The sequence below is a fragment of the Lepidochelys kempii genome, chromosome 7 (genome assembly GCF_965140265.1).
Source record: "Lepidochelys kempii isolate rLepKem1 chromosome 7, rLepKem1.hap2, whole genome shotgun sequence".
NCBI classification, from domain to species: Eukaryota; Metazoa; Chordata; order Testudines; family Cheloniidae; genus Lepidochelys; species Lepidochelys kempii.
This window is the reverse complement of record NC_133262.1, coordinates 90,973,484-91,001,375: the sequence shown is the minus strand read 5'-3', so window position 1 is coordinate 91,001,375 and position 27,892 is coordinate 90,973,484. Positions and strand designations below refer to the sequence as shown.

Genomic DNA, 27,892 nt, shown 5'->3' with positions numbered 1-27,892 from the left:
ACCAACATGGCACTGATAAGGGAGACAATATTCTGAGATATCTCTCAGAATATTGCCACCAAAATTTGGAGGTAGATTCCATTTTAGATGGGAACCAGCCAAGGTTCCCTCCAGAGAGGGAGTCACAGAGGAAGTCCTGGAAGAAAGTTCCAAAAGAAAAGCAGCTTGTTGTGGAAGCTTTCCAGGGACTAGATCTGAATCAAGGCTGTCATGGTTCCTTGTCGAGAAGGAACAATGGGCCTAGGAAGGGCTCAGCTGAAGCTTCCACAGAACACTTAAGTGAGTTAGGGAAATGTATAAAATGGCCCTAGGAAAAGTGGAGCAAGACAGTCTAGAGTTTGGGATGGCCAGGTGATTTCCCCGTTCAGGGACCCAGGGCAAGGGCTAGATCCTGAAGTAGTTGGGAGGACCCAGGCTCCTCTATACCACCTACCTAAAGATTGTGGGAAAATCCCTACACACTGGCATGAACTGAGGGAAGCTGAAGCATAAGACAGGTGAAAAACAGCTTGATCTCTGAAATAAGGGGAGAGAATCCTGAGAGGAAAGGCTTAAAGGTTACACAAACCCTAGGCAAAGGGCTATGGTCCACAGAGGGTCATGGTCTTGTTCTGGATAGTTTTTCATTTTGTTTTGGACTTAGTTTGCCCCACAAGGAAGATACTTGATTTGGCTGACAACCCACCCTCTGAATATCAGACACCTTAGAGATGCTTCATGTTGGGCACCCAAAATCACTTCTCATTTCTGAGTGCCTTAATTACTAAAGCTTCCTCTTCTCCTCGGGGCAGGCAAGGTGTATAAAAGGGGAGTTTAAGAGTCACTTTCTCAGATATCAAAGGTGGACTATTGTTTTTGTGATGAAAGGAAAGACAAAAATACAAAAAGTAATGCAACTCTGAGCAACCTCAGCTAAGGCAGAATAGAGCAATTGGGATGATACATACACATTCAACTGTGTTAAGGACACTTCGTCATATTCTAGACTAAAAGGATTTCAGTAAATCAGTGATTTCTGAAATCTAAGCTCCTTCTTCATAATGAAAAATAAAAAAGAAAGCAATCATGACATCTGGTCATGTGTTGTTAAAGGCCCACACAACTTCATTTATGCATCTCTCCCTCCTACTCTTGGAAGTCCTGGAATTGATCTTAATAGGATGCTTCCTCTCTTTACATACATGCTTTGACAAACAGTGAAATAGTTAAGAATGATGACATTTAAAGCATCATAACTGACATCTGAGTTAACACCCATTGAAATGAATGGGGCAGTTTAAACCGCTAATCTATTGTTTTCTACCTCTCTGTAAACCCTGGCAGATACTGTAGAATCAGTTAACCTCTGATTGTGTTTTGAAGGTTTCCTTTGCAACCATAACAGCTAGAGATTTAGCTTCTACTAAAAACATTTAAACAGACTCAGGAAAATGATTGAGAGTTCTGTCCATGCTCCTCAGTTGGGGCACACACCCCACACTTTGGAAAATTTTGAACAAATACTGAAGGAGACTATACCACTGACTAGATAAGAAAAAGGGCACTGGAGAGCCTAGTGAATTTAGACTGGAGTCCCAAGGATTACAGCTGTAGCATGGCCCATTAATGCTAAAATCCACTCTGTTAGATAACATGCTGGAGGTGCTTCCCTTTAGAGCTCCATCTGAAGCAAAGCAAGCTCCTTCAGACACTCTTAGATCATCCATACTGAAGAGCCTCTGTTTATCTATCCACCCATTCTGAATCATGGTATGAAAGTGAACTACTAATGCACTGTGTCCAGAGACATTCCTCTGCCAGTACTACCATGCAGGAATCTAGAGCCACCACTGGAGAAAAGTGCAGACATGAAGCAGCAACATTAATTTACTTTCAGCAGATGTCCTGCCAAAAGACTTTAGTTAACTGCGGGTCAAGAGGCAGAATTCTCAGTAGCACCCAAAACATCTCCTCAATAAGTGGAAAAGCTCCAAGTCAGAGTGACACTGAGCAGCCCCATTTAAACAAAGACAGAATACTGAAGTGTGATGTAGTTTCAATTCCTTATGCAGGGGAAGCCTTGATTCCACAACTTTCTAGCAAATTTGCCTGTGGATACATCTACACTGCAATAAAAGACTCACGGCATGGCTGTGGCTGGCCCAAGACAGCTGACTCGGGCTGATGAGGCTCGGGTTGCAGGGTTAAGAATTGCTGCATAGACTTTCGGGCTCAGGCTAGAGCCCAGACTCAAACCCCACTGGGGCTGGGCGAGGGGGGAGAAGAGGGTCTCAGAGCCCAGGCTCCAGCCCAAGCAGGAACGTTTACACTGCAATTTTAGCCTCGCAGCCCAAGCCCTGCAAACCAAAGTCAGCTGACCTGGGCTGTGTGACTTGGTGCCACGGGTTATTTACTGCAGCGTAGTTATGTACCTTCTGACCAATAAGCATGGCTTAACCTAGTATTCTCCATTTTCATTCTATGGACTCTTGTATATAAGAAAGGACCCGTCTCCCAATTTCCATAAAAGTCCCCATTTTTGGGGAATTAAGTGTTGATCAAATTAAATGGAGTACTTCATAGTTTGTTTTAAAATTAGCTTTGAGTCAATCTCAGGCGTACACACTGAAATTTTAACTATTTGTGTCGTTAGCCCTTCATAGATAATTGCTAAGAATATACTTTCTACGCAGTGTCAAGCACCACAGTAAGCTTCTCATGAAGAAAAGGAGTACTTGTGGCACCTTAGAGACTAACCAATTTATTTGAGCACAAGCTTTCATGAGCTACAGCTCACTTCATCGGATGCAGAGCTGTAGCTCACAAAAGCTTATGCTCAAATAAATTGGTTAGTCTCTAAGGTGCCACAAGTACTCTTTTGCTTTTTGCGAATACAGACTAACATGGCTGTTACTCTGAAACGTCTCATGAAGGAATCTTAAGCTAATACTGTTCTTCTCTCTTCCCCTAAACACTATATTAATATTTGACAGTTTTATTTTGTTCCTTAGTTCAGAAAAATAAAAGGAGAAATTGGAGGGGGGAAAAAAGCTAATAGCCTAGATCCTAGGCAGCACAAACATACCTCTGCAGTTAAATTTGGCGGTGTCATAATGTCTTTCAGCACATCTAAAAAGAAAAGATTAAAGTTCAACATAAGTACATTAGGTAAGTCTAAGGTTCTATCACACTTTGGTATGTAAGGATCAGCATATGAAAGCCTCCCCCCCCCCCCCAAACACACCCTACGTTCACATCACTTTTATAGCTCAACACCACAGCTAAACTTGATCCATGAAATTCAGAATATGGCAAACTTAAAAGATCTTGCTGAAACAATGGTTACCCCACAGTAACTGTGGTTCTTTGAGATACTGTAGTCAGTGTAAATCTCCCTTGAAGTATGCATATGCTTCATGAGCAAGATCAGACTTTTTGGAATAGCTGTGTTCATCAAGGTCATGCATGCACCCGGTTCTCTTTTGCTCCCGTACAAGGGCATAAAGGACAGAGTGGCTGTGACTCTCCTTCAGTTGCCTCACATTTTGAAACTTGCGTTAGCTGAAGACACTGAAAGCAGGGAAGGAGGATGGATTATAGGGTTCATACAGACATCCTCATCTCGAAGAACTGCAGGGTAAGAAAAACTGTTCAAGCATGTCAGTGTGGATCTCACTGCAGGTGACAGGTAAGTAGTACTCCTTCTGGAGGGTGAGATAGAGAGTACCAGCTGCATCAGTTGAATCATGCTGTCCTGAACTTGGCATATGCCCTTGTGGCTAAGTCCAATGCACAAATATTTGGTGAAGATCAGTGGTTACTCTATGTCACTGCCTTGCACGTTTCAAAAACTGGCACACTTCTGAAGCAGGTGGAGAATGTCACTTGAGCTTTGGTGGACTGAGCCCTGATGCTGTGAAAGACACACATACCAGCCAACTGAAAATATGAAATACACAGACATTCTCTGAGCTGAAATGGCTTGGCCTTTGGAATAGCCAGTTATTGACAGAAATAAGTGGGCAGACAATCGATGTAGTAAAACAATGCTCTGGAAACATCCAGTGTGTAACTTCTCTTCCAGTGTAGAGTGGGACTTTGGAAAAAAGGTTAGTTAATTGAGTTGCATCTGAATTGGAGGCCATTTTGGGGATGAACTTTGCGTAAACTTTCAACACCACCTTGTCTCTATGAAAGATTATATAGGAAGAATCAGCCATAAGTGTTCAGAGTTGCTCTCCTAACCAAAGGAATACAGCAAGTAGGAATAAAGTCTTCAGAGTGAGATGAAGGAAAGAGCATTCTGATAGGTTCAAAAGAGATGGCCCATGACCATGACTCAAGAGGATGACCAAGCATAACTGTACCGGTGGATGGGTAGCAGAGATTGAGGCAAGGGGGACCTTAATGGAACTGAACTCTAGGCCACAGCATTTTAAAAAGGTACACAGCAAAGGGTAGAGGATCTTTGATGGTATAGCCTGAAGGGTGAAAGCTATGTTGGGCCACACATCAAAAACCTTAAGACAAGTAAGTGTTTCTGGTAGAGGTCATCTTGCTTTGTAGAAGGATACCCTGAACTTGCTATCCATGGTACTTAGCCAGCCAACATCCAGTCTGTCAGACGTAGTAACTTCAGGTCTGAAGTATATGACTGTGGCACTGCAATATCAAGTCCAGGCAGTCTGGGAACCGAGCAAGCAACTGAACAGACATCTGTAGCACATCTGTCAGCCAAAACTACCCTCGCCAGTAGGGGACTACGCAAATGATGATAGTTCTCTCATTTGATTTCAGATATCACCGTGGGGGACCAGGAGAATCAAAGAAAAGGCACACCTCAATTCCACTCAGAATGAAGATGTCTGGTAAAGACCGCAAGCTCATGGATCCTCTGGAACAAAAGTTCTGACACTTGGTGTTGTCCTTGGCGACAAACAGTTCTCTCCCCCAACAACGAAGTATCTGTTCTATGATGGACCTCTTCAGTGACCACTTACGATTGTTACTGTTTACTGAAGAAATCCACCAGACTGTTGTGGACACTTTAGTTGTGGAGAGCCATCAGGGTGATCTTGTATTGATGACTTACAGAAGGGTGAGGAGTTCGCAATTCATGGCTTGTTCATATAGTGCACTGCTGAGGCAGTCTGTCAGGAGCTGCACTGGAATTTTGAAGGACAGCCTCTATGTCATTCATACCTAATATGATGGCTCTGAGTTAAGTCTCAGGTCTCATGGGGACCAACGCCATTGTACTTGCAGGTGGTCCCGCTGGGTTTCCCAAGCTGTCGCTTAAATACCCATGATTAGTGTTCTAGTCAGGGAGGGAGCTACAGAACAGTACTATGCCCCTACATGTTCTTGGGTTCTAACATCCAAGTTCTGCAAGAACATGAGGTGGTACTCAGACCTTCTGGAGTTTTGGCAGAGTAGACTGATCTGAGCCAGAATTATAAGGGCCACAGGTGAAATCTGACAAGTACTGTCATGTATACACAGGCCAACAAGTGGTCCAATACCCCAAGGCAAGCCTGTAGGTCATAGGCTGGTTTTATTTTATCTTGGTAGCAGCCCTCACAAAAATAGGTACTTGTCTTTGTGCAGATATGCTCTCTCTGGCTTGGAACAGATCATAGCTCCTACAAACTCTATAAACTGTGATGGGATGAGAGTTTTTTCAAAGCTCACCATGAGATCTAAGTCACGCAAAAAGGGGGAGAGAAAGCACGTGCATGTATATATTCTAGGCTTGTTGCTGTCTCCTGCTGGGATCTGCTTCTGATCAACCAAGTGTAAGAGTAAACGTGGATCTTGTCTTCTCAGATCCTGTCTTCTCCACGACCAACATCCACTAGGTATTCTGTGGAGATTCTCGATACCATGTAGAGTCTGAATGGCAGTACCTTGTACTAGTAGTGATTTGGCCCCACTGTGAACCTCAAGGACTTCCTGTGGGCCAGGCTGATAGCTATGTGGAAGTACATGTCTTGTGAGGACAGCCAGATTCAGTCTTGAGTCTGAAAAGATGAGATGATGGAGGCAAGGGTTACCATCCTGAATCTGAGGCAGCATATATATCTGTTCAGTCTCCTCAGGTCAAGGATAGGATCCCTTTCCTCTTCAGGACAAGGAAGTACCAAAAGTGAGTCTCTTCCTCTACTTCTGAGGTATCTCCTGCTCTGCTCCTAGATGAAGCAAAAAGGCCAACTTTTTTGTTTTTTGAATAGGCTCTCATGAAAAGTCTCTTGAGGAACGGGGAAGGGGACAGGTAGGGAATATGGTGTGGAAATGAACAGGGTAGCTGTTGGTGATCAATACCGATTTGCCTGTTATACTAGAACTAAACCAAAGGACTACAACAGGCAGCTCCTCTAGTATAATGGTCTTTTACTTGGCAGATAGTTAGGTTGTCTGCTCTAGGAGAAGGAAGGTGCCTCTTGCTGAGCTTACTATTTGTATTGTTTGATAGAAGCTAGCATACAGATCCCTACGAATCTTAATGTGGCCCAGGAGTCCTTCATTAAATGGAGTGCTTTGTCTGTTCTGCGCCTAAAAGAGCTCCCCCCCCAAAAGGCAAGTCCCTCTCTGGTGGCTTGCACCTCTTTTGGGAAGCCTGAAAGCTAGCAGCCATTTTAGAATGACTGATACTAGCAATCATAAGGTTTTCTTCATGGTGACAGCCATGGTGACTGATCTCAAACCATATTTGGACACATCCATGGTCATTTGCAATGCTGTTCTGACCACCACCTAGCCCTTTTATAATCCATTTCAGTTCCACCCCTTTCTCCTGGAGAATTTCAGACAGAAATAATTTATCTTTCCCAGCTAAGGAAGTTACATTTTGTGAACAGGGCTTGGTAGTTCACAGTGCAGAGCTGCAATGAGGTGGAAGAATACGTGTTGTGTCTGAAGAGGTACAGGTTTTTGGGTTTGGAGGGGTTTTTTGGGGTTTGTTTTGTTTTTTGTTTTTTTAAAGTCCTTTTCTTTTACATGTCTTTTGTGGGCCCAGACTTTTCTTGTACTGCTGATACCACCAGAGACCCCAGAGTTTAGAAGTGTTCAAAGCCTTCTGAAATCACCCAGTATCTCCTTTCCACTCATATACATGTATAGGGCAAAGCTGTCAAGGTCTGCCATAATACCTTTGACAGCTCAAGTATGCCCTCATTGATTGGGAGGGTGTTCCTAGCAATGGTTGTAAAGCTTAGTATTTCAAATAGCTTTTGGGACTTCTACTGGATTACTGTGATTTCAGTATCCAGGGTCTCTGTAATCCAGGACAGGAAGCCTTGAAGTCCACTGACCCAACTAGTGGTGATGATGGTTCCCTTAGGTACAGATTGAGATGGCTGCTGTACCTCCATTGTCACATGCTCCTGGAGATCAAAGTCTGACACGAGTGAGTGGCCTGGCTAATGATGCCACTGTAGAGTGAGATCTTCTCTTCCTCAACATGTGGGAGGGGGATCTGCTCCAGTACACATGCAATGATGGTACCAAACATGGCCAGTGAAGCATTCTCTAAGGGTACTAGTCATGTTGAGGTTGGCCAGCTTAATGCCATCTACATCTCGCTCGGGAGGGCGGGGGAAGATATACTGAGAAATTGCCAGCATGTTGTTTTTTTTTTGTTGTTTTAAGGAAACATCTAATTTGAAGAAGTGGAGACGACAAAAGTTCTTCACAGTTTGTTGTTAAAAGCACAAGTTTTGAAGCTCTCAGAGTAGTGGGTTAGACAGTCGCTAGATTCCATCTTGCAGTCATACTTGATAAGAGGGAATGGTGGGAGGGCCACGGCTGCTCCATCTTTTATGCAGTTGCACAGGAGTACAAAAAGTGTCTGCCTGCTGCACCAGGCAGACAGCCTCAGACACTGTTATGCAAGATTTCAATCTCACACAGGAGGCACACTGACACTCAAAGTAGTAAATCTTACCTTTTCTTTCCTCATTTAGAATTTTACGTTTCTATTTAAAAATCCAATTAGAACTAATCAAATGTAAGACAGTAAACAAGCCTCTGAGACTTCAATTTATTTATTTATTTATTTTTGATTCATCCAAGCTACAGCTGTGTTTTTGTAGCCAATCCTGACATCGGGAATCCCTAGCAGCTTCAGTGGCTTCAAAATTTTGAAAAGCCACTTAAGCTTGAAAATGGCCACGATTTAACATGCAACCAATCTGCACCTTCCCGGCTATCATACAAACATGAGAGATTATCCATCAACTTGACTGACAGGTCTCAAGGCCAAAGAGAAGGCAACAGCCTGTTTTCAGCATGTGGCTTCATGCCAGAGGCAACTAAACCTCCGCCTTCCCCATGTTGAGGAACTTTGCATAGAAGTAAGAGAGCACACAAAGGAATAGCCTCACAACTAATTATTCAAAGAAGACGACTGCAAGAAGTTGTACACAAGTACAAAAGAGGTATACTAAAGAGGATTGGGAACAAAGGAGAGATAGGGAATAAAAAGATTACAATTTTGGGGTGTATGAAAATAGAAGATAAAACTGAAAACTGGGTTAAATAAGAATACTGGAACTGAGAGCAAGTGGTTTAAGATGACTGATCAAGAAAGAGTAAAAGGACAGGAAAGAAAATAAAAATGAAGGAAACAGTTACATTTACAAATATTTCTAATAATTGAAATGCCAAATTGTTACAATAGGCTTTATCTGCACAGTTTGAACACCAATTTAACTAAAATGATTTAGAAACTATAAGTTAAATTGATGCAACTGTCTAATGTAGATACTATTTGAGATTTCAAACAACAAACTACATTAAAACAACTTTGAGGTTGAAAAGTCAAGCGCTCAAAGTTCAGATATACTATTGTTATGAGTTTAATTACATGATCAAATTTTTTCCACAGGACCCCAGCTCATTTTTTCCCCCCAATATTCATGTAAGAAAATTAGTAATGTCAACAACTTTGCTCATTTTTAAATTAAAAGTTAGTAACTACAATGGGAAGCAATGTCTTGGGGACTGATATCATACATAGATGCCATAACTAACGTGCTGCTCCTCAATGGTGCCCTAAAGCTAGCATTTGATCCTTTTCCTATCTTGGGCCAAATATTGTGCTGAATTACCCCCTTTATAATCCTAGTTAAATTTATGATTACCTAGTGTAAGTGTTTGTACAGACTTTGCCCACATAAGAATTAAGATATTTCCTGGATTCTCTACACAAATGAGTGGCATTTACAAACTAGGTTTACCATGGCTGTAGAGTCATTTTATTCTGAACCTGTTCCCAATCGATCCACTTCTTGAAAAAACCCAAAACTCTTTAGGCACATTTTTCACATGAAAGCCTCATCCAAAGAGCAAATTTGGTGATTCTGGGACATTATTAAGTCACCTACATCAGTCTCGAGTTAACCAAGCAGGGAACAAGTGAAATATATGTCTTGTAAGGACACAAAAACAAGACTTTGTTTTGTACTCATAACTGAAAGACTTACATTTCAACTTAAAAACTTGCCATGAAGTTGAAAAAAGCCTTGACACATTGACAAATTTGGTTCATAAATACAATAGATAATATTAGAAAATCTGGAATGGTGTATTGGCAATATACATATCTCAAAGGCTCTTGTGCCCTGAATACAATGGCTCTTATCACTTCCTCCTCATTTTTAACCCCAAAGTTTTTAAAGAGTAATCCTTTACTCCTCTTTACCATCCACAAGCTCTGTGCCTCCAACTTTATTTTAATCTACACATTTAAAGTTTTTCCTCACCTCTTCCTTACAAATTCTTATATGCTGACCTGATTTAGAAATTATAACACATTTAGTGTTTTTACTCACCTGTTTTTAACCTGTCACTATTTGTGCCAGTTTCAAATGACACACTCAGTACTGAGCAATTCAACACTCCCTGATCTTGTGAATAATATCAAAGCCACATTTCACTAAAACTGACAGTCCTAAGAAGCAAGAAGAAGTTATTCTATTTCACATTTTTCCAGAAAAAAATTGGCTCCTACAAATAGGATTTGGGGGGCAGAAGGGATGGAAGGATAAAAAATCCTTCACTCAATCTTGACCGTTCTGGTTAGAAACCTGCAGATATCCATTGCGTATCCAGGGATGTGAATATCCACAGACCATTTTTATGGATTTCAGTACAGATGTAGATATAAATTTTGTATCCGCACAGGGCTCTGCAGCACACACTCACCTAAACATAGCGGCTGTCATCCAGCCTGAAGGCTCCAGCTCAGCTCTCTGAATCACGCAACAGTGTGTTGTACATTCTGGGAGTTGTAGTCCCCAGCTTGCTCGGAAAGAGAAGGTAAACTACAGCTCCCAAAAAGTAGTGAGCTAAGTGTCATTTTGAAGGTGGGGTTCTTTAAACAGATAGGCAGCAATGGCTGCGTGCATTAGAGCTGTCGTAACTGCGTTGGGGTGTCCGAGCCCCCCAGGGGGAGGGTGGCGCTGCATAGAAGGACCCAGAATTGTAGCCTCCCTGGCTGGAGCAGCGAAGGAAGTACAGCAGAGGCAGAGGGGGCAGCAGGTCTCTAGGGAGAAGTGAGCTGGAAGGTAGGCGCATGGTCGGGGGCTTGACACAGCCCTGCGTCACTGCTGCACAGCGACCTGAGGAGCTGTTTAGAGCCCTGCAAATCTGTGGATATCTGCGGCTCGTGGATCGGATGTTGATACCTTTTCGTATCTGCAAAGGGCTCTAATTCCGGTTTAAGAGCTGTTCAACAAATTACCTTTTTAAAATAACTATATCAAAAAAACTTGAAATGCAACCTGATGACTATGATAAGCCCTCCCCTTGATAATTATAATTTAAAAATATCAGAACATTCACTAAAGCCCTCTAGCTTTGGGTGACCAGGCTGAACTGCAGAAGGAGTGAAATGGTGACAGACACCCAATAAATACCTAGTTAGCTCTTTAAGGCAGGAAGAGTATATTCAAATGACTTATCAAGTGCTTTTAGAAATACTGTCACTTTTAGCTGTGAACAGAGCTGGCACCTCTTTCAGTGGGAGGTTATATTCCGATTAGGTTGCCTTCTGAACAATTTACAGGCACAAGAAAATCTCATTACTGGACTGTATGATCAACTGCTTTCAAAATTGTCAAAGTTGTATTATTTTAATATACAGTTTGGTTAACATCAATACATTTCCCTCCTCCCATCTTTTAAGAGCAACCTTATGGCAACTTTTAAAAAAGCATTCCATTTCTCATTCATTTACGTGTATCTGGAGTCTTAAAACTGTCAACTATATAAAGATAATCCATCAGGGACCTATTTTTACTAAATCTGAGGTACATTTACACTATTTTTAATTATTTACTGTTGATTTTTCTGTAACAAAAAGGAAGAAAAAATATACAGAATTAAGCAAAATAAAGCTTTGAGAGGCTCAAAATAGACCAACCAACCTCCAAGGTAACTCCTATTAAGTTTATTTTTTCCTGCACTGCATTTTTGAAACATGTACATTCACAAACTTCAGCTGAAATCGACATAACATTACTGTACATTTCAGAATGCAGCTCAGGATCACGTTTAAAACAAAAGGAAAATGAAGACAAAGGAAATAATTAACAAAATCCTACAAAATATTTTGATAATAGATAAACGTATGCATAACTACTCAATCCACAGAAGCATTATACCTATAAAACTAAGGCAAGCTCAACTCCACCAACAGTTGCAATAACTTATTCAAAATTGCACATGGGGATAGCAAAGAGTTCATGTAGATGCAAAAAAGCTGTTTAAATACAGCGTATAATACTGATACAGTGCTATAGAAATAGAGATTCAGAACAGAAAATATCTATTTTGCAGTTCCATCACTGAAGATGCCATTAATGTATTACCAGAAACCATGATGTGAATTACTTCTGAATTTACCACATGGTTAAAGGATCTAAAATGGGCTGTACACCATGCAATTTAGAGTAGATCAAGCAACAAGAGCCCATACCAGCATGCCGTTTAATATCTTCATTACACTTTACTAAAATGAAGTAACAGTGCTCTCAATTAGTTGTCTTGAAATAATTGTTTTAAGAAATTTGTAAAACAATATGTTCAGTTCTGTCCAAGCATAAAAAGAAACCATTTTCACTCATGAGCTATGATTACAACATTGTTTTGAAAGGCATAGATATAAAAGCATACTTACAGATTGTATATCTTGTAATGGTTTTTATGTTTTGAATCCAAAAACCTTAAAAGAGAAAAGGCAATTTACATACATGTATTTTGGCTACTACTGTTTCAAAGATATTTTAATATATTTACTAGACGACAAAATGTTTTCAGATTAATTTCAAACTAAGCAGTTTTGAATCCGAAATGCAGGCTACTCCCCCACAGTATCTCAACACACAGTGATGGGACCCAATCCTGCATGCCTCGCTCATACAAGTAGCCTCACTAGCATCAACAGGACTACTTGTATAAGTGAAGGCAGCAGGTTTTAGGCCCATATAGTTAATTACAAAATGTACTTTTAATATTCATGCTCCATTTGTCAACAATACAGAATCTTTTTAAAACTTCTATTACTGCGCTTTAGTTTGAAATTGTTTACCAAAAGGATGTCTAGTTAACTAATTCAATAAAAATAACTGGTATAATAATTACTTCCAATGTAATCATAAACACAGAATGTTTACCAGAAACATTTTATCTTATGAGCTTCTCTGCAAAGTTCACTGATGCACCTGTACTTATAGGCCAATCACATATCATAAGAACACAACAACAACAGCCTCCATACTGGGTCAGACCAATGCTCCATCCAGCCCAGTATCCGGTCTTCCTACAGTGGCCAACGCCAGGTGTTTCAGAGGGAGTGAACAGAACAGATAAACAGCCCATAGTCCATTCCCAGATTCTGGCAAACAGAGGGTAGGGACACTTTAGAATACCATCTGTTTTTGGTGATTTATTAGTGTTTTGTTTATCAATTTGTTCCAAACCTCCTCTAATGACATCTCAATCTGGGACAGTTCCTCAGATTGATCACCTACAGAACGGCTCAGGCTTGGGAACCTCCCTCACACTCAGCCATGAAGACCGATGCAAAGGATTCATTTAGTGTCTCCGCAATGGCCTAATCTTCCTTAAGTGCTCCTTTAGCATCTCAGTCATCCAGTGGCCCCATCGGTTGTTTAGCAGGCTTCCTACTTGTGATGTAGTTACATTTCTTGCCCTTTTTTTTCTTTTAAATCTTGGGCTAGCTGTTCTTCAAATTCTTTTTTGGCCTTCCTAATTATATTTTTACACTTCACTTGCCAGAGTTTATGTTCTTTTCTATTTTTCTCAGTAGGATTTAACTTCTACTTCTTAAAGGATGCCTTTTTGCCTCTCACTGCTTCTTTTACTTTGTTGTTTAGCCACAATGGAATTTTTTTGGTCCTCTTATGTTTTTTTAATTTGGGGTATATATTTAAATTGAGCCTCTGTTACGGTGCCTTTAAAAAGTTTCCACGCAGCTTGCAAGGATTTCACTTTTGGAACTGTACCTTTTAATTTCTGTTTAACTAAACTTCCTAATTTTTGTATAGTTCCCCTTACTGAAATTAAATGCTACCATGGTGGCCTGCTTTGGTATTCCCTCCCCCGTCACAGGGAGGTTACATTTTATTATGTTATGGTCACCAGTTCAGCTATATTAACCTCCTGAACAGGATCCTGTGCTCCACTTAGGACTAAATCAAGAACTGCCTTTCCACTTGGGGGTTTCAGGCCTATCTACTCCAAGAAGCAGTCATTTAAGGTGTCAAGAAACTCTCTGTGCATCCCATCCCATGAGGTGACATGTACTCAGGCAATATGGGGATAGCTGAAATCCCCCATTATTATGGAGTTTATTTTTATAGCCTTTCTAATCTCCCTGCACATTTCAGAGTCACTATCACCATCCTGGTCAGGTGGTTGGTAATATATCCCTATTGCTATATTCTTATTAGAGCATGGAATTACTATCCATAGAGATTCTATGGTACTGTTTGGTTCATTTAAGATATTTACTTCATTTGATTCTACACTTTCTTTCACAAACAGACACATTTCTGTCACTCCCCCACCAGTACGACCTATTCTGTCCCCTGGTATTACTGTGTCGCATTGATTATCTTAATTCCACCAGTGCAATTAAAAATCAAATTCCAAAATGGATCTAAATAGCCATTATTAGCCATTAACGCACTGCATTAGGCATTCCAATTAGTATTTTCGGCACACAGAGAGGGAGGAAGAACATTATTTTCTAATTATTTGAACCAGCATCACTTAAACAGCTATCAATCTCTAAAAACAGATTAATGTTTTTTCCAATGCTAAAACTCTAGTGATCATTTTCAATATAATTCTCTACAATGTTACTAAAATTTGATACAGCAACATGAAGATAAGAATACTTTGGGCTAAATTTGATACAGCAACATGAAGATAAGAATACTTTGGGCTAAATTTGATACTTACACTGACTTAAGTGAGTGCCAATGTTAGACCACTGTGTTTTTATAATGTGGTACAATCAAAATCCTCAAAGCCCTTCAAACCTGTTTAATCACATCCCCTTGAGGTGGAGAGTACACTCATTTTAAAGATGAGCAAGGCACAGAAGTCAGAGGTACACTGTCAGAACGAGAACAGTCTTTTTTAATTGCTTATTTTGGGTGGGGCTTTTTTAAAGGGTTCTTACCTATTTTACAGAAAGCACCATAAATTAATGAAACTGGAAATTTTAAAAAAATAAAATTAATCTACTTTTTATAGACCACAGTTTAGGTAGACTAATGAATTTCACTTTTGTTTCCCATTTCAATTTTATCTTCTCATGCACTAGCACTAGTTTGGAATGTTTGAGTTGCAGAACTTAACAGGAATTTTGATCTGTTTTTAAAACAGTACTGGTATTTTTTCCTATTAATCTTGGATTTTGTGAAAGTTTATTTAAATAAAAGTCTAAATTTGACGTCAAATTTAATCTGAATAGTTTCCCTCTAAGTGTCCCTCACTTACCAGTCAGTCAGTCAACGGGAAATAGAGGAACAGAACCCACAGAATTATAAGTGATAAATTTTCTGAACTAAGTAGGAACAAGGTCAAGTTTTCCCTGCTTTGTTCAGGTCAGCTAAAGTACTGTGCAAACTCCCTTCCTCCCCCTTAATGGTGGGGAAGGGGAAGGGGAAGAGGAAAAAAAGTCTCTTCTACACTTCATGTAGCAGCTTTAAGAGCTGAATTATAACCATGATACACCAAAAGTGCCATGATTATATATGATGTGTCACCTGGTAATGTTCAATAAGAAACAACATACAAGTGTTTACACTTATCAAAGAGTGTTTGCACATCAGCCAGCATGAATTAAATTAGCCATGGCAGTACATGCTGTTCACATTGAAAAGAAACATGAGCTGCTAAAATCCTGGAAAGCTCAAGCAAAAACAAGCTCTAGTTATCAGTCATAATACTCCAGAAGAACCTCTGTGGTTAAACTGATGTGTTAAAATAAGAACAGATGTGAGTATAGCACTGAATCCTAGACTGCAAGAACACAGTTACGACTGGCACCCTTGTAGGCCGTTTCAGAGGGTTCAAATGGCTTAATGAACAGATTCATCCCTAGAGATGGCCCCACAAGATTAGAGTTGGAATACATGGAAGGGGGAGGGGCAAAACTGGCACTTTCTCTGGTTTCTGCCAGTAGTTTACTGGCTTTGTGGATGAGTTTTAGTTTCTAGGGTTGTCAAATAAGGCATTTTTCTAAGCCCTCACAAAAAGTTAAAAAGCCTCAACGCAGCACTACAACAAACTTAAAAGTAACTGCTTGCATTTTAAAAGATGAAGAGTAATAGTAGCTTTCTAGAAACAGAGTATTTCCAATACAATAATGTCATTAATTAATTTGACACCACATTTGACATTGACTAGTCAAAAAAAACTAGATACTAATTTCTCCCGGACCTTGAGTAAATGTATATGGATTGTGTGTAAAGCATTAGTAAACTCAAAAATTTTTCATAAAATGAAAAAATGGTTACTGCCGCTGGGGTATTGCATGGTTATACTTTTGTAGTGTCATGCTTCATGTTTGACAACAAGGAACTCAAGGTAACATAACCCAGGTCACATGCAGGTCCCTTGCAGTCATTTAATTTGCATATTTTAAAATATCTAAATGACATTGATTATATACCTATGATATGGCTTTGCAAAATGAAAAGTTCTCCTTTAGTCACCTAACTTTATGGAAATGCTATTTTGCTCATCTAACTTTTATTTAAAGTCTATGACTTGCAGATAATGCACAGTATTCTCAAAACCAAGTACATCTCTTCTAAATTGTAAAGCAATTAGAATTAAATATTTGTAACTGTGGCAGGCAGACAGCCAAAACTACACTTGCAATATTAATTTGGGTTGGACCACCAGGTTGGGTAAGATTTCCCACCCTTTTTGACCTTTTATGTCTAGAACCCATATTCAACAAAGGATGTAAGCGGGGCTTAGGACAAAACACAGGCAGGCTGACTGGATTCACTGGAAGCCAGAAATCACTTAGGATAGGAATTTGGGAGTAAGGGTGTAGCACCAGCACAATGTAAAATGGGTCAGCCAGTAGCATCTGTATCTCTACCACTGTAGGTTGATGCAATGGACATAAAGTAATCTGATGAGAGATGTGAGCACCATATTGATAACTTAAGATGAAGGTGACTCAAAGGCAAAGCATATGGAGTAATCATTTTAGCACTAGGTAGTTGAAAGACTATGGCAAGTTGAACTCACTGAGCAGAGGAAAGACTTCTCTGCTTAAAATACAGAAAAACTATAATGAAAAGGATAGATTTAAAGATCACTTCTGTTTTATCATGGCTGTACAGAAAACTGCTTCATAGCAGAAGATTTTCTGCTTTCAACAGAGAATCTTCTGTTTTGCTTCTCCACATTCAAGCTGTCAAATACAGAGACAGGATAGAGAATCCAGCTTCAGCTCTGAGACATCAGGTCTGGAATACCAGACAGTGGAACTTATAGATCCAGTAAAAAATCCTTGGTCTGATCACCAAAGTGCTTTGCCCAGGCTGGGGCTGCTTAACAGTGTTCCTCTCCTGCCTACACTTATCAGTCTGGGTATGAAAGGGATTAGAAGAAATAAGGTGGGTAGAAAGCTGGCAAGATTGTCGGGCTCAACGGGTAGTGATCAATGGCTCCATGTCTAGTTGGCAGCCGGTATCAAGTGGAGTGCCCCAAGGGTCGGTCCTGGGGCTGGTTTTGTTCAATATCTTCATAAATGATCTGGAGGATGGTGTGGATTGCACTCTCAGCAAATTTGCGGATGATACTAAACTGGGAGGAGTGGTAGATACGCTGGAGGGGAGGGATAGGATACAGAAGGACCTAGACAAATTGGAGGATTGGGCCAAAAGAAATCTGATGAGGTTCAATAAGGATAAGTGCAGGGTCCTGCACTTAGGACGGAAGAACCCAATGCACAGCTACAGACTAGGGACCGAATGGCTAGGCAGCTGTTCTGCGGAAAAGGACCTAGGGGTGACAGTGGACGAGAAGCTGGATATGAGTCAGCAGTGTGCCCTTGTTGCCAAGAAGGCCAATGGCATTTTGGGATGTATAAGTAGGGGCATAGCGAGCAGATCGAGGGACGTGATCGTTCCCCTCTATTCGACATTGGTGAGGCCTCATCTGGAGTACTGTGTCCAGTTTTGGGCCCCACACTACAAGAAGGATGTGGATAAATTGGAGAGAGTCCAGCGAAGGGCAACAAAAATGATTAGGGGTCTGGAACACATGACTTATGAGGAGAGGCTGAGGGAACTGGGATTGTTTAGCCTGCAGAAGAGAAGAATGAGGGGGGATTTGATAGCTGCTTTCAACTACCTGAAAGGGGGTTCCAAAGAGGATGGCTCTAGACTGTTCTCAATGGTAGCAGATGACAGAACGAGGAGTAATGGTCTCAAGTTGCAGTGGGGGAGGTTTAGATTGGATATTAGGAAAAACTTTTTCACTAAGAGGGTGGTGAAACACTGGAATGCGTTACCTAGGGAGGTGGTAGAATCTCCTTCCTTAGAGGTTTTTAAGGTCAGGCTTGACAAAGCCCTGGCTGGGATGATTTAACTGGGAATTGGTCCTGCTTCGAGCAGGGGGTTGGACTAGATGACCTTCTGGGGTCCCTTCCAACCCTGATATTCTATGATTCTATAAATGCATAAGGAGATTTGAGACCAGTTCACAAGATGGACAACTGTCAGCCATGATTTTTTTTTTTTGCCTTCCCTCAGAGAAAAGCTGGTATTATTTCTTGTTCCAATGGTGGCACACAGATCTACCCAACAATTTCTTCCCTTCTGGAAATCCAAAGACGATTTCCTTCAGGGATCACTTATGCTGAGCACTGCACTTTCAGTTGAAGACACTGACCTGAATGTTTCCCTGGCCTTATAGCTACAGACTCATAGCTTAATCTATTTAGCTTAAAGAGAAGGTTAATGGATGACTTGATTACAGTCTATAATTACCTACATGGGGAATAAATATTTAATAATGGGCTCTTCAGTCTAGAGAGAAAGGTAAAACAATCAAATGGCTATAAGTTGAAGCTAGACAAATTCAGACTGGAAATAAGGCGTAAATTTTTAACAATGGTAAATTTTTCCAGTGGTTTTCAAGGGTTGTAGTGGCTTCTCCATCACTGAATTTTTAAATCAAGATTGGATGTTTTTGTAAAACATATGTTCTAGAAATTTCCCAAAATAATTCCTATGGCCTGTGCTATACAGGAGGTCAGACTAGATGATCATAATGATCCCTTCTGGCCTTAGAATCTATGACTCTAGAAGAATTCAACCAACCATAATGAGAAATGACACACAAGGTAGAGGGGTAGTATTTGTGAGCATTTTGAGAGAGGAATGCATAGATTGAGGTAGGCATGCTTCACATGTCAAGCTAATTGCTCTTTGCTCCTGCAAAGCAGTAAGGCTGGACTCCCCTTGAGTCCAGAGCACCTAAGTTAATATATGGTGATCTCCCCATCTCCCCAAGTGGAGGCATCCATGAGTACACCTCTACCCAGATATAACGGGGTCCTCGGGAATCAAAAAATCTTACCGTCTTATAGGTGAGACCGCGTTATATCGGGGTAGGGAGAGGAACCGCGCTGCTGCTGCGCTTCTCCCTTGCTCCCTTCCAGGCTTGGCACACCAGTCAGCTATTTGGCGCAGGAAGCCTGGAAGGTCCGGGGGGGGGGGGGGGGGTTGGGGGGGAGAAGCAGAGCGGCGGTGGCACACTCAGTAGAGGCGGCGGAGCGGAGGTGAGCTGGGGCGGGGAGCGGTTCCTCTCCCTACCCCGATATAATGAAGTCTCACCCTCTGCACACACCCCTCTTACTTGCTGCGGCCCCCTGGCCCCAGCTCACCTCTGCTCCGCCCCCTCCCACGAACATGCTGCAGTTCCGCTTCTCCACCCTCCCAGGCTTGCTACACCAATTTGGTGCGTGCTCGTGGGAGGGCGCGGGGGTGGGAGGCAGAGCGGAGGTAAGCTGGGGCAGAGACCGCAGCAAGTATTGGGGGGAGGCTCAGAGGAACAGCTTGCGATAACACGAATTCGAATATAACAAGGTAAAGCAGCCCCACTCCCCGGAGCACTGCTTTACTACGTTATATCTGAATTCATATTATATCTGACTGCATTATATCATTATATAGGCAGCAACATCTAGAATGGGACACCTTTCCAGCCTTGGCAAAGTTTTGTCCATCAGCATAATAAAGTGATGCCATTGTTCCACAGATGATAGTTGATGTCATCCCAACAAAGTCAGTACACAGCCCTTAACCATCCTTACTGAGGATGTAACTGAACCTACATAAAAAGGAAAGGAGTACTTGTGGCTTGAAGTGAGCTGTAGCTCACGAAAGCTTATGCTCATATAAATTGGTTAGTCTCTAAGGTGCCACAAGTACTCCTTTTCTTTTTGCGAATACAGACTAACAGCTGCTACTCTAAAACCTGAACCTACATAAGCTCACAAGCCCATCTCATCTAACCACCGTTAGCACTGGCTCTGCAGAAAATAAGCTTTCACTGATTTATATTGCAGGACTGCCCCATCAACTCTAGTGTCTCAGCAGGCATCAAGATGGACGTTTTTTAAACTAATTCTTGGTCTGAAAGGGTTCTCCAAGGCCTGAAGTGACTTATCCCATATTAACCAAGGTGAGTGCAAGAGTCCAGTCTCAAAATAGTTACCACCACTGCTAGACACTGAAGACCATGGGCAACTGATACTGTTGATCAACTAGAGTGAACGGAGTATAGTAAACCAGGAAGCTCATGGAAAGTAAGTCTAAATGTGTCCTTCTAGTTGGGAGCCAGAAACCAATTCTGTAGATCAGTGGTTCTCAACCAGGAGAACATTGTACCCCTGGGGGTACGGAGAGGTCTTCCAAGGGGTACATTAACTCATCTAGATATTCGCCTAGTTTTACAACATGCTACATAAAAAGCAACAGCGAAGTCAGTACAAACTAAAATTTCATACGACTTGTTTATACTTCTCCATATACTATACACTGAAATGTAAGTACGATATTTATATTCCAATTGATTTTATTTTATATGGTAAAAATGAGAAAGCAAGCAATTTTTCAGTAATGTGTTGCGACACTTCTCTGTATTTTTATGTCTGATCTTGTAAGCAAACAGTTTGATTTGTCTTGTGTACCCACAAGTTACACCTCACTTTAGACTCCTGAAAGGGGTTCAGTAGTCTTGAAAGGTTGAGAAACACTCCTGTAGAAGGCACTGGATTATGAAGAGGTTTGTCACCAAGCAGAATTTCTAAGGCATGACAAATTTGTTGAGTCATCTGAAGTCCACAATGGGATGAAACCCCTTCCCTGTCTTGGTAATAGGAAGTAATAACAATGAACACTCCTGCCATTAACACATTAGGGACCATCTCTATTACGCCATCTAGACGAAGGATGCAATCTATTTGCTTAGTACTGTCTTGTGAGGGGAAAAATAGGAATGCAAGAGCAGAATTAGAGGGTGCATCCTTGATCCACTCTTTCCAGGACTAGTTTGCTGAAAGTAATTTCACTTTGTACCACAAGGAAGTACAAAAGGTGGTTGCCAAGAAGGGTACAGATCCCCAAATAGTTGCTAGATCTGAAGTTACCAAGCAGCATAATCAACCATGCTTCTAAGCACAATATGTGGCTGTGCTTCGACTCTTTCTGGGAGGGCTTCTATACCAATGGTAAAGTTTCTGAGTGGGTTGATACCTAGGAACAACCCAATATCAGGGCATTTTGTTCTTTTTAAAGCTGTTTTTTAGTTGGGAAGAGATTGTATGTATTGATATTTTGGGTCATTTACAACAAGACATTAAAATGACATTGTCTTGACATGTATAGGTACATATCTTAATATCAAGTTAATATTAAGCAACATTATATATTTACCATACATTATATCATTAACATTTTCTTTTTAAAAAAGAATACACTGGGTCAGTAATACTTAACCGTTCATATTAACTTTTTTAGGAAACAATGTTTTCTGGGGTCAAGGGGGAAAGTCTCAGGAGAACAGAAAGAAAGGAAAGTGAAGGTGCGTGGGGGGGGAGGGGACGGGACGCGTATTTAGTTCAATCATCCTCTGAATAGCCTTCTTGCTTAAGTATAGAATTACTGTGTCTATCAAAGCATCTCAGTGATTTCAATATTTCTATTATAATGTTTTCCAGTGAAAGGTATACTATTTCCTTTATCCACTTTTTTGGTGAAATCCACTTGGCACTATGCTCACGAAAAAGAATTTCGGTATAAGATAGTTATTAATATTTTATTTCAGGTATCTACAGCAGGAATCCTGGGTCCACAAATTTAAGAAAGCTCTATTTTTTGTAAACAAAAAATAGAAGTAGCACGAACAGGATAGCTTCTTTATTCCTGGTTTGAATCTTTTTAACAGGCTAACTCCCAACACATCTTGTAAATCCAGTTCAAGTTTAGCACTGATTTGTTTTTTGGTTTTTTTATTTCATGATGGTTTTCCAAAAGTGTTTCACCATCCAGCAGTACCACAACATATATATGAAAGAGGGCTTAACTGTTTTACATTTCAGACAGACACCTGTGGCTATATAATAAAATAAATACTGAGATGGAAAAACCAACGTTCTGTAAACCAGGGGTAGTTTATTTTTTGTCAAGGTCCACATTTCTTTGTCAAGGTATAGTCAAGGTCGAGGCTAAAGAAAAATAAAAATGTTAGTAAATAAATAGAAAGATTTTGGGGTCCATTCAAAAGTGTCTGGCAGTCTGGATTTGTCCTGTGGTACGCGTAGTGATGATCCCTGCTATAAACTGAATAGTACTGAATTTGTACTATTTGGTTAGTCTTAGAGCCAATATTTACCATCTACATTATTTCATTCCATTCTTTTGCTGTTATTTCACATTTACAGTGTGCACTTCATAACTTAATAGCTTTGTGTAATTTCGTCTTTAAAAACAGTCATGAGATTATACATTCTAGACAATCTTGAGTGCTGAAACTTTGAGACCTCATAACATTTTTTAATACAAATTGCTTTGTTGGTTCCTTCCTTCTCGGAAAGTGTTTTAATAAAGTAAACTATCTGTACAAACTCAAATTGTGCATTCTTTTCTTTTTAAATATGAGATATATCTGTTTAAGCGTTGCCCATCCCTAAAGGAAGCCGTCCATTTTTGGGGTTTGAAAGCACTAAACTTTTTAGTAGTAGGTGATGTTTCATGGACGCTAGAATTTTGGGATACAAGTTTGGTACACAATTATACAATGATACTGAGTTTGTCAGTTTATGTTCTATCTGTATGCATGAGGAAGTCTCAGTTAGACATCCATTCCAGTACTGATCTAATTTTATCTACCTAGAGTATCTCTGAAGTTTGGTAGCACCTAACCTCCTGTTTCAACTGGAGATTCCAGCCATTCCCTTTTGATTCTTGTGTTCCAAACGGACCATAAGAATCCAAACATTAAATTTCTTTATACCCCCTGAAAATTTCTTAAAGAGAACCATAGAAATAGCCCCTGGAGAAGACATTCATTTTGAAGTACATGAATTCTACCTAACAAAGTCAAAACATAGGTATGTTAACCTTCTCAACTCATTGTAAATATTTTTCACTAACGGCTCAATATTTAAATTAAACAGCTCCCCCACTTCAAATATATTAATGCCTAAATATCTAATTTTATCAACTACTTTCAGAGGATATTAAGCATCTTTTGGAGCCCAGGCATAGTATCTCTAATTTAGAGTAATTCAGTCTATATTCCTTTACCATAAGGTTTCAATTATTTCCTGTAATACAGGCCAGCTTTTATTTATATCTTTTATCAAAAGAATAAGATCATTCGTGTATAATTGAACTTTCTAATCCCAATATACTTAGTTCCCTGAATTCAGGGTCTTAGTTCTTTTGTGCTAAAGGTTCAATAATCAAATCAAATAAGTGACACTTGTGTCTTGTTTCTTTGTATGAAGGTACAGGCTCCGTCTTTGTAACATTTCACCAAATACAGGTCAAAGGATTTCTGTAGATTTTAAATCCACTTCGAAAGATTCCCCAAACCTATACATCTCTAACATTCTAAATAAAAAAGGACATTCTACCGAGTCAAAAGCCTTTTCTGCATTCATCATAAGAACGCAGGCCTCTTTAGTAGTGCTTGTGGAATGCTGCAGCACACGTAGGAGTTCTCTTATATTATTTCAGGGGCTTCCTCCTTTTATAAATCCAGTTGGACTTTGGTCCATTAATTTAGGCATTGTCCTCTCTAATCTGGATGACACTATGGTAGTAAAAAGAAAAATCTTACTATTTATATTTATTAATGAGCTGGGCCTATGAAATCCTGGATCTGTTATGTTTTTATTTGGTTTAGGCATCAAAAATCTCTCTGCTTGATAGAAGGTATTTAGTAAGCACTCAGTTTCCCAAGAAAATTGAAATACATTTGCTAACAAGGGCATTACCTGTGTTTTAAAACTTGAGACTTCAGAAGCATATCCATCTGGAACAGGACTTTTCCCCAATCTTAGTGATGACTACACCATTTCTATTTCTTCTTGTGTTAGTGGGCTAACTAGTATGACTTTCATTAGGTGTCAGACTGGGCATGTTAATATACTGCAATATACTAGTTCCCAATTCTTCCATTTATACATATTTGCTAGTCTCTCTCTCTCACACACATTTCATTAGTAATTTGTAAATTCCTTTGTTTGCTTTTTGGTGTATTCCATTCTGTCCTTAAGGTACTGCATAGCTGCTCTGAGTCTCCGGCTGGAAATAAGTCTGGCTCAATCTGCGAGACTTGTTCCTCCATTCATAAAGCCTTTGTCTTACAAATGAGAGCTGTTTGGGTTTTTTTTCGTATTACCAGTGCTTCTAATGCTCTGTTTTTCATCTCTTGGTTTTAACTTTGTATCATCAGTCAAATAATAAGGCTTCTGCAAATTGTAAATTTATTCCTCTATGTCCACTTATTTTTGCTTTTCTTTTTCCCTACAACTACTTTATGAGATAATTATAGCTTAAAAGGCCTCCCACCTAGTTCTCGTGGATATATCATGTATATAATTATCAGTGTTTTTTCCATTTTATTCACCAAGTTTGTGTCTTTTAACCAAATATAGCTAAGTTTCCTCTTTTCCCTTATTCGTTCATTAGACTATTTTAATGAAGATGGGTGCCTGGTCCAAGATACGTATTAATCAAACTCTAACATTAAGAATTTAATGGAAAAGAACTTTTGATATCAAAATTAAATGCATCTTAGTATGCCCTTTGGCAGTTTTGGAGGAAAAAACCTGAAGTCCTTCCTATTATCAGATTCCCTGCATATACATTCAATATCACGGTATGCATCCGATGAAGTGAGCTGTAGCTCACGAAAGCTCATGCTCAAATAAATTGGTTAGTCTCTAAGGTTCCACAAGTACTCCTTTTCTTTTTGCGAATACAGACTAACACAGCTGCTACTCTGAAACCTTAAACCATGTATTTCAGACAAACATTGTATTTTCATTTCCTTCTTATACTTGATATTTGCTAATATCCTTAATACTTACATATTTTCCTAACTTTAATTTCTGTGCCATGATTTATGGACACTTAATATTCCTAACACACAATATAAAATCATTCTAAAGATTTCTGCCACTGAGGCAGTATTTTCCTGAACACGCAAAACCATTTTGTTTTGTTATAGTCAAAAGTTGTCCCAATTCCACTTTTCAGATACTTACAGGGCCCCTGATTATGCTCTATTTAATGTTAATCTAATTAGTTTAATTAATTCCCAGTTCTTGGTCTCCTGAATTTGGTTCCAGGACTGAGTTCAGGAGCTTTTATGCTTCTAGTATAAAAAGAGTGGGAGATTACAATCCTCTTTCTCTCCCCGCAGCAAGCCTGAAAATATACCAGGTGGGTCAGACACAATGCAGACTGAAGCTTTTTCCTATGGAGCTGTGTGCAGACTTGTGTAAACAACATTCTTCCTCTGTGCACCGATAAAAGGGTCTTGATACGAGTTGACTCGGTTGCCCTCCATTTTTTCTTTCAACTTCCCAGCTGTGTTGAGAACCAAAACTTGACCTCAAGTTCTGTAGCCGTACTATGACAGGATGTGGTCTAGTCACATTTCTGTTGTGCAGTGATTCCTCAATCCAGTGTGCTCTTTCAATCTTAATTTTATCTGATCTGACCAACTGATTCAAGACTTTCAGACTCCAAGTTTCAAAGTATTTATAGGTTATTTGCCTTTGGTCCCTTCTAGCAGACCTAGAATCCTAGTATTTTTTCTAGGTCCCCCATTTTCCAAGTCTTCCACCTTTTCAGTCAATGTTTTGATAGGAGACACTAGGATCATACATCTCTCCTCCTGACCCTCCATGTCATCCTCACTGTGGTAATTCTAGAGTCCATCTCTGTAATGGATACTACTAGTTCATCTGACTATTCATTGTCCAGCTGTCATTTAATTTTTCCTCAAGCTTGCTCAAACGGGTTTTAGCACCAGAGTTAAATTAGCAGTAATCTGTGGCACTATTGAGCCATCCGCAGAACTGCTAAGTCTTCTTCCACTCCAGCTCTTTAACTTGTATATTATCCTCTTTTGTTTTACCCTTCTCCAAACTTTTCAGAGTTGCCAACTGTTGCCCACATTTCTGGCTAGATATTAACTGTAAGTCCACCTACTTCACACTTTGTTTTCTGGCATCACTGCTGTTCTTTGTGATTCTCCAAGGGGGATGGACCTGCCAGTCATGCCACTTCTCAACTTTCAGATCAGAGAAGAGAGTTACCTTTTCCATAACTGGGGATCTTCGAGATCTGTTGCTCACGTCTATTCCACAATAGGTTTGCGTGCTCGCCATGTGCACCAGTGCAGGAAGTTTTTCCCCTAGCAGTACCGGGGGGGATGGGGGGGAGGGGAAGAGGAGGAAGAAGTCCATAGAAAGTCCCAGAAAGACTCCACCAGAAGTCACATGACCCTTTTACAACTTCTTGGTAATGGTCAAAGATCTCAAGCTGCTTGAGTCCTTTAGGGCATGGAAGGAGAAAGTCATCCACATTGGAGCTCAACTCTGGTCCCTCAAAAGGAAGAGCCTCAACTGTTGTATTCACCTGAGTCATCTTAAGTACAGTCCTGAAGATACCCCTAAAAATACAATGAGACAAAACCTAAGGGAGCCCAGGAAATGGAAGGCAATAAGAAAGCTGCTGAGACAGGATAAACATGGGAATCCTGGAACCAATGGAGCCCAGTATGAACCTCTAACCTTCATTCCTAGTAGCAGTTTGACTGGCATTCTCTGGAACCAAATAACTGCTGCACATGGTTGAGGGGAGAGAGAGAGAGAATGAGGGAAGACAAAAGCTGTTTCTCTGCTCAGCAACAGTGAAAAGCACTCAGTCTTACAGGAAGCCATCTCCTTGGTGACTATGATTCCTGGTGAAGAACAGTACTAATGCTGTTGCAGATGGTAGTACTCCAAGCTGGGGTACAGCTACCAAGGATTTTGACTGGCCAGACCCATGATCTCAGCACAGACTTAACTCCCTAGATTCAGATTAAGGCTAGATGGGACTATTAGATCATCTAGTCTGTCCACCTCTACAGCACAGAATGTCATCCAGTTATCTCTTCACTCAGCCCATTACTTGTGTTTAACTGAAGCATGTCTCCTAGAAAAACATCTAGTCTTGATTTGAAGACTTAAATGGAGATTCCATTAGTTCTCTTGTTGGTTTGAAGTTCTCAAGACAGTTATTACTCTATACCAAGCAAAGTCACTTGTCCCTAGAGTCACCGTAGGTCTCCAAGTGACCTACCTTGAAGATTGAATACCACAGCTGTGGTGGTACTGAAGAAGCAAGCCAACTCCTTACTAATGGCAGTTCCAGATCTTGGTGGGGACTGGTTTCAGAGCGCATCTCCTGGAAACTGTGCCATGAAACAGGAGTCCCGATCACCAGAGAATTTGAGACAGAGCTTAAAAAGACCTTCCAGTAACAGATTCAAGCAAATCAGACCAAAACCTTTGGACAAGTTTTGGTAGCTTGGTCTTTAAGAGGGATGCCTCTCTTGGCTAACAGTAATAGGAGTAGAACCCAACTATCCAGGCTCATTGCTCAATCAGAACGGGAAGTATTTGCAATGTTAAATCAAAAACAGAATATTTCTGAATACGAGAAAATGTTTAGTAGTTCAGAAATAAAATGGTTACTAAAAAAGGAGTTCTAAAATAGGAAGGATGGTCTTGTTAAGGCCTCGAACCGGGCATCAGAAGATCTGCTTTCTATTCCCAGCTCTG

At 40.3% G+C, this 27,892-nt stretch overlaps 2 protein-coding genes across 5 annotated transcripts in view; one reads left to right on the top strand and one right to left on the bottom strand.

Annotated features, from left to right (window-relative positions):
- Nucleotides 1-27,892, top strand: part of ATAD1 (ATPase family AAA domain containing 1) — a 448,511-nt gene that overhangs the window by 335,542 nt on the left and 85,077 nt on the right. The gene's annotated exons all lie outside the window — the stretch shown is intronic.
- The window catches only part of PTEN (phosphatase and tensin homolog), a 93,521-nt gene that overhangs the window by 36,436 nt on the left and 29,193 nt on the right, over nucleotides 1-27,892 (bottom strand). For 2 of the 3 annotated variants that reach the window (XM_073353741.1, XM_073353742.1), the window contains exons 4-5: nucleotides 12,158-12,202; nucleotides 3,065-3,108 (exon numbers count right to left, since the gene is read on the bottom strand). In XM_073353741.1, coding sequence (XP_073209842.1) covers nucleotides 3,065-3,108; nucleotides 12,158-12,202 — 89 coding nt within the window. The remainder of the gene's footprint in view (nucleotides 1-3,064; nucleotides 3,109-12,157; nucleotides 12,203-27,892) is intronic. The other variant, XM_073353743.1, reaches the window with a different exon arrangement.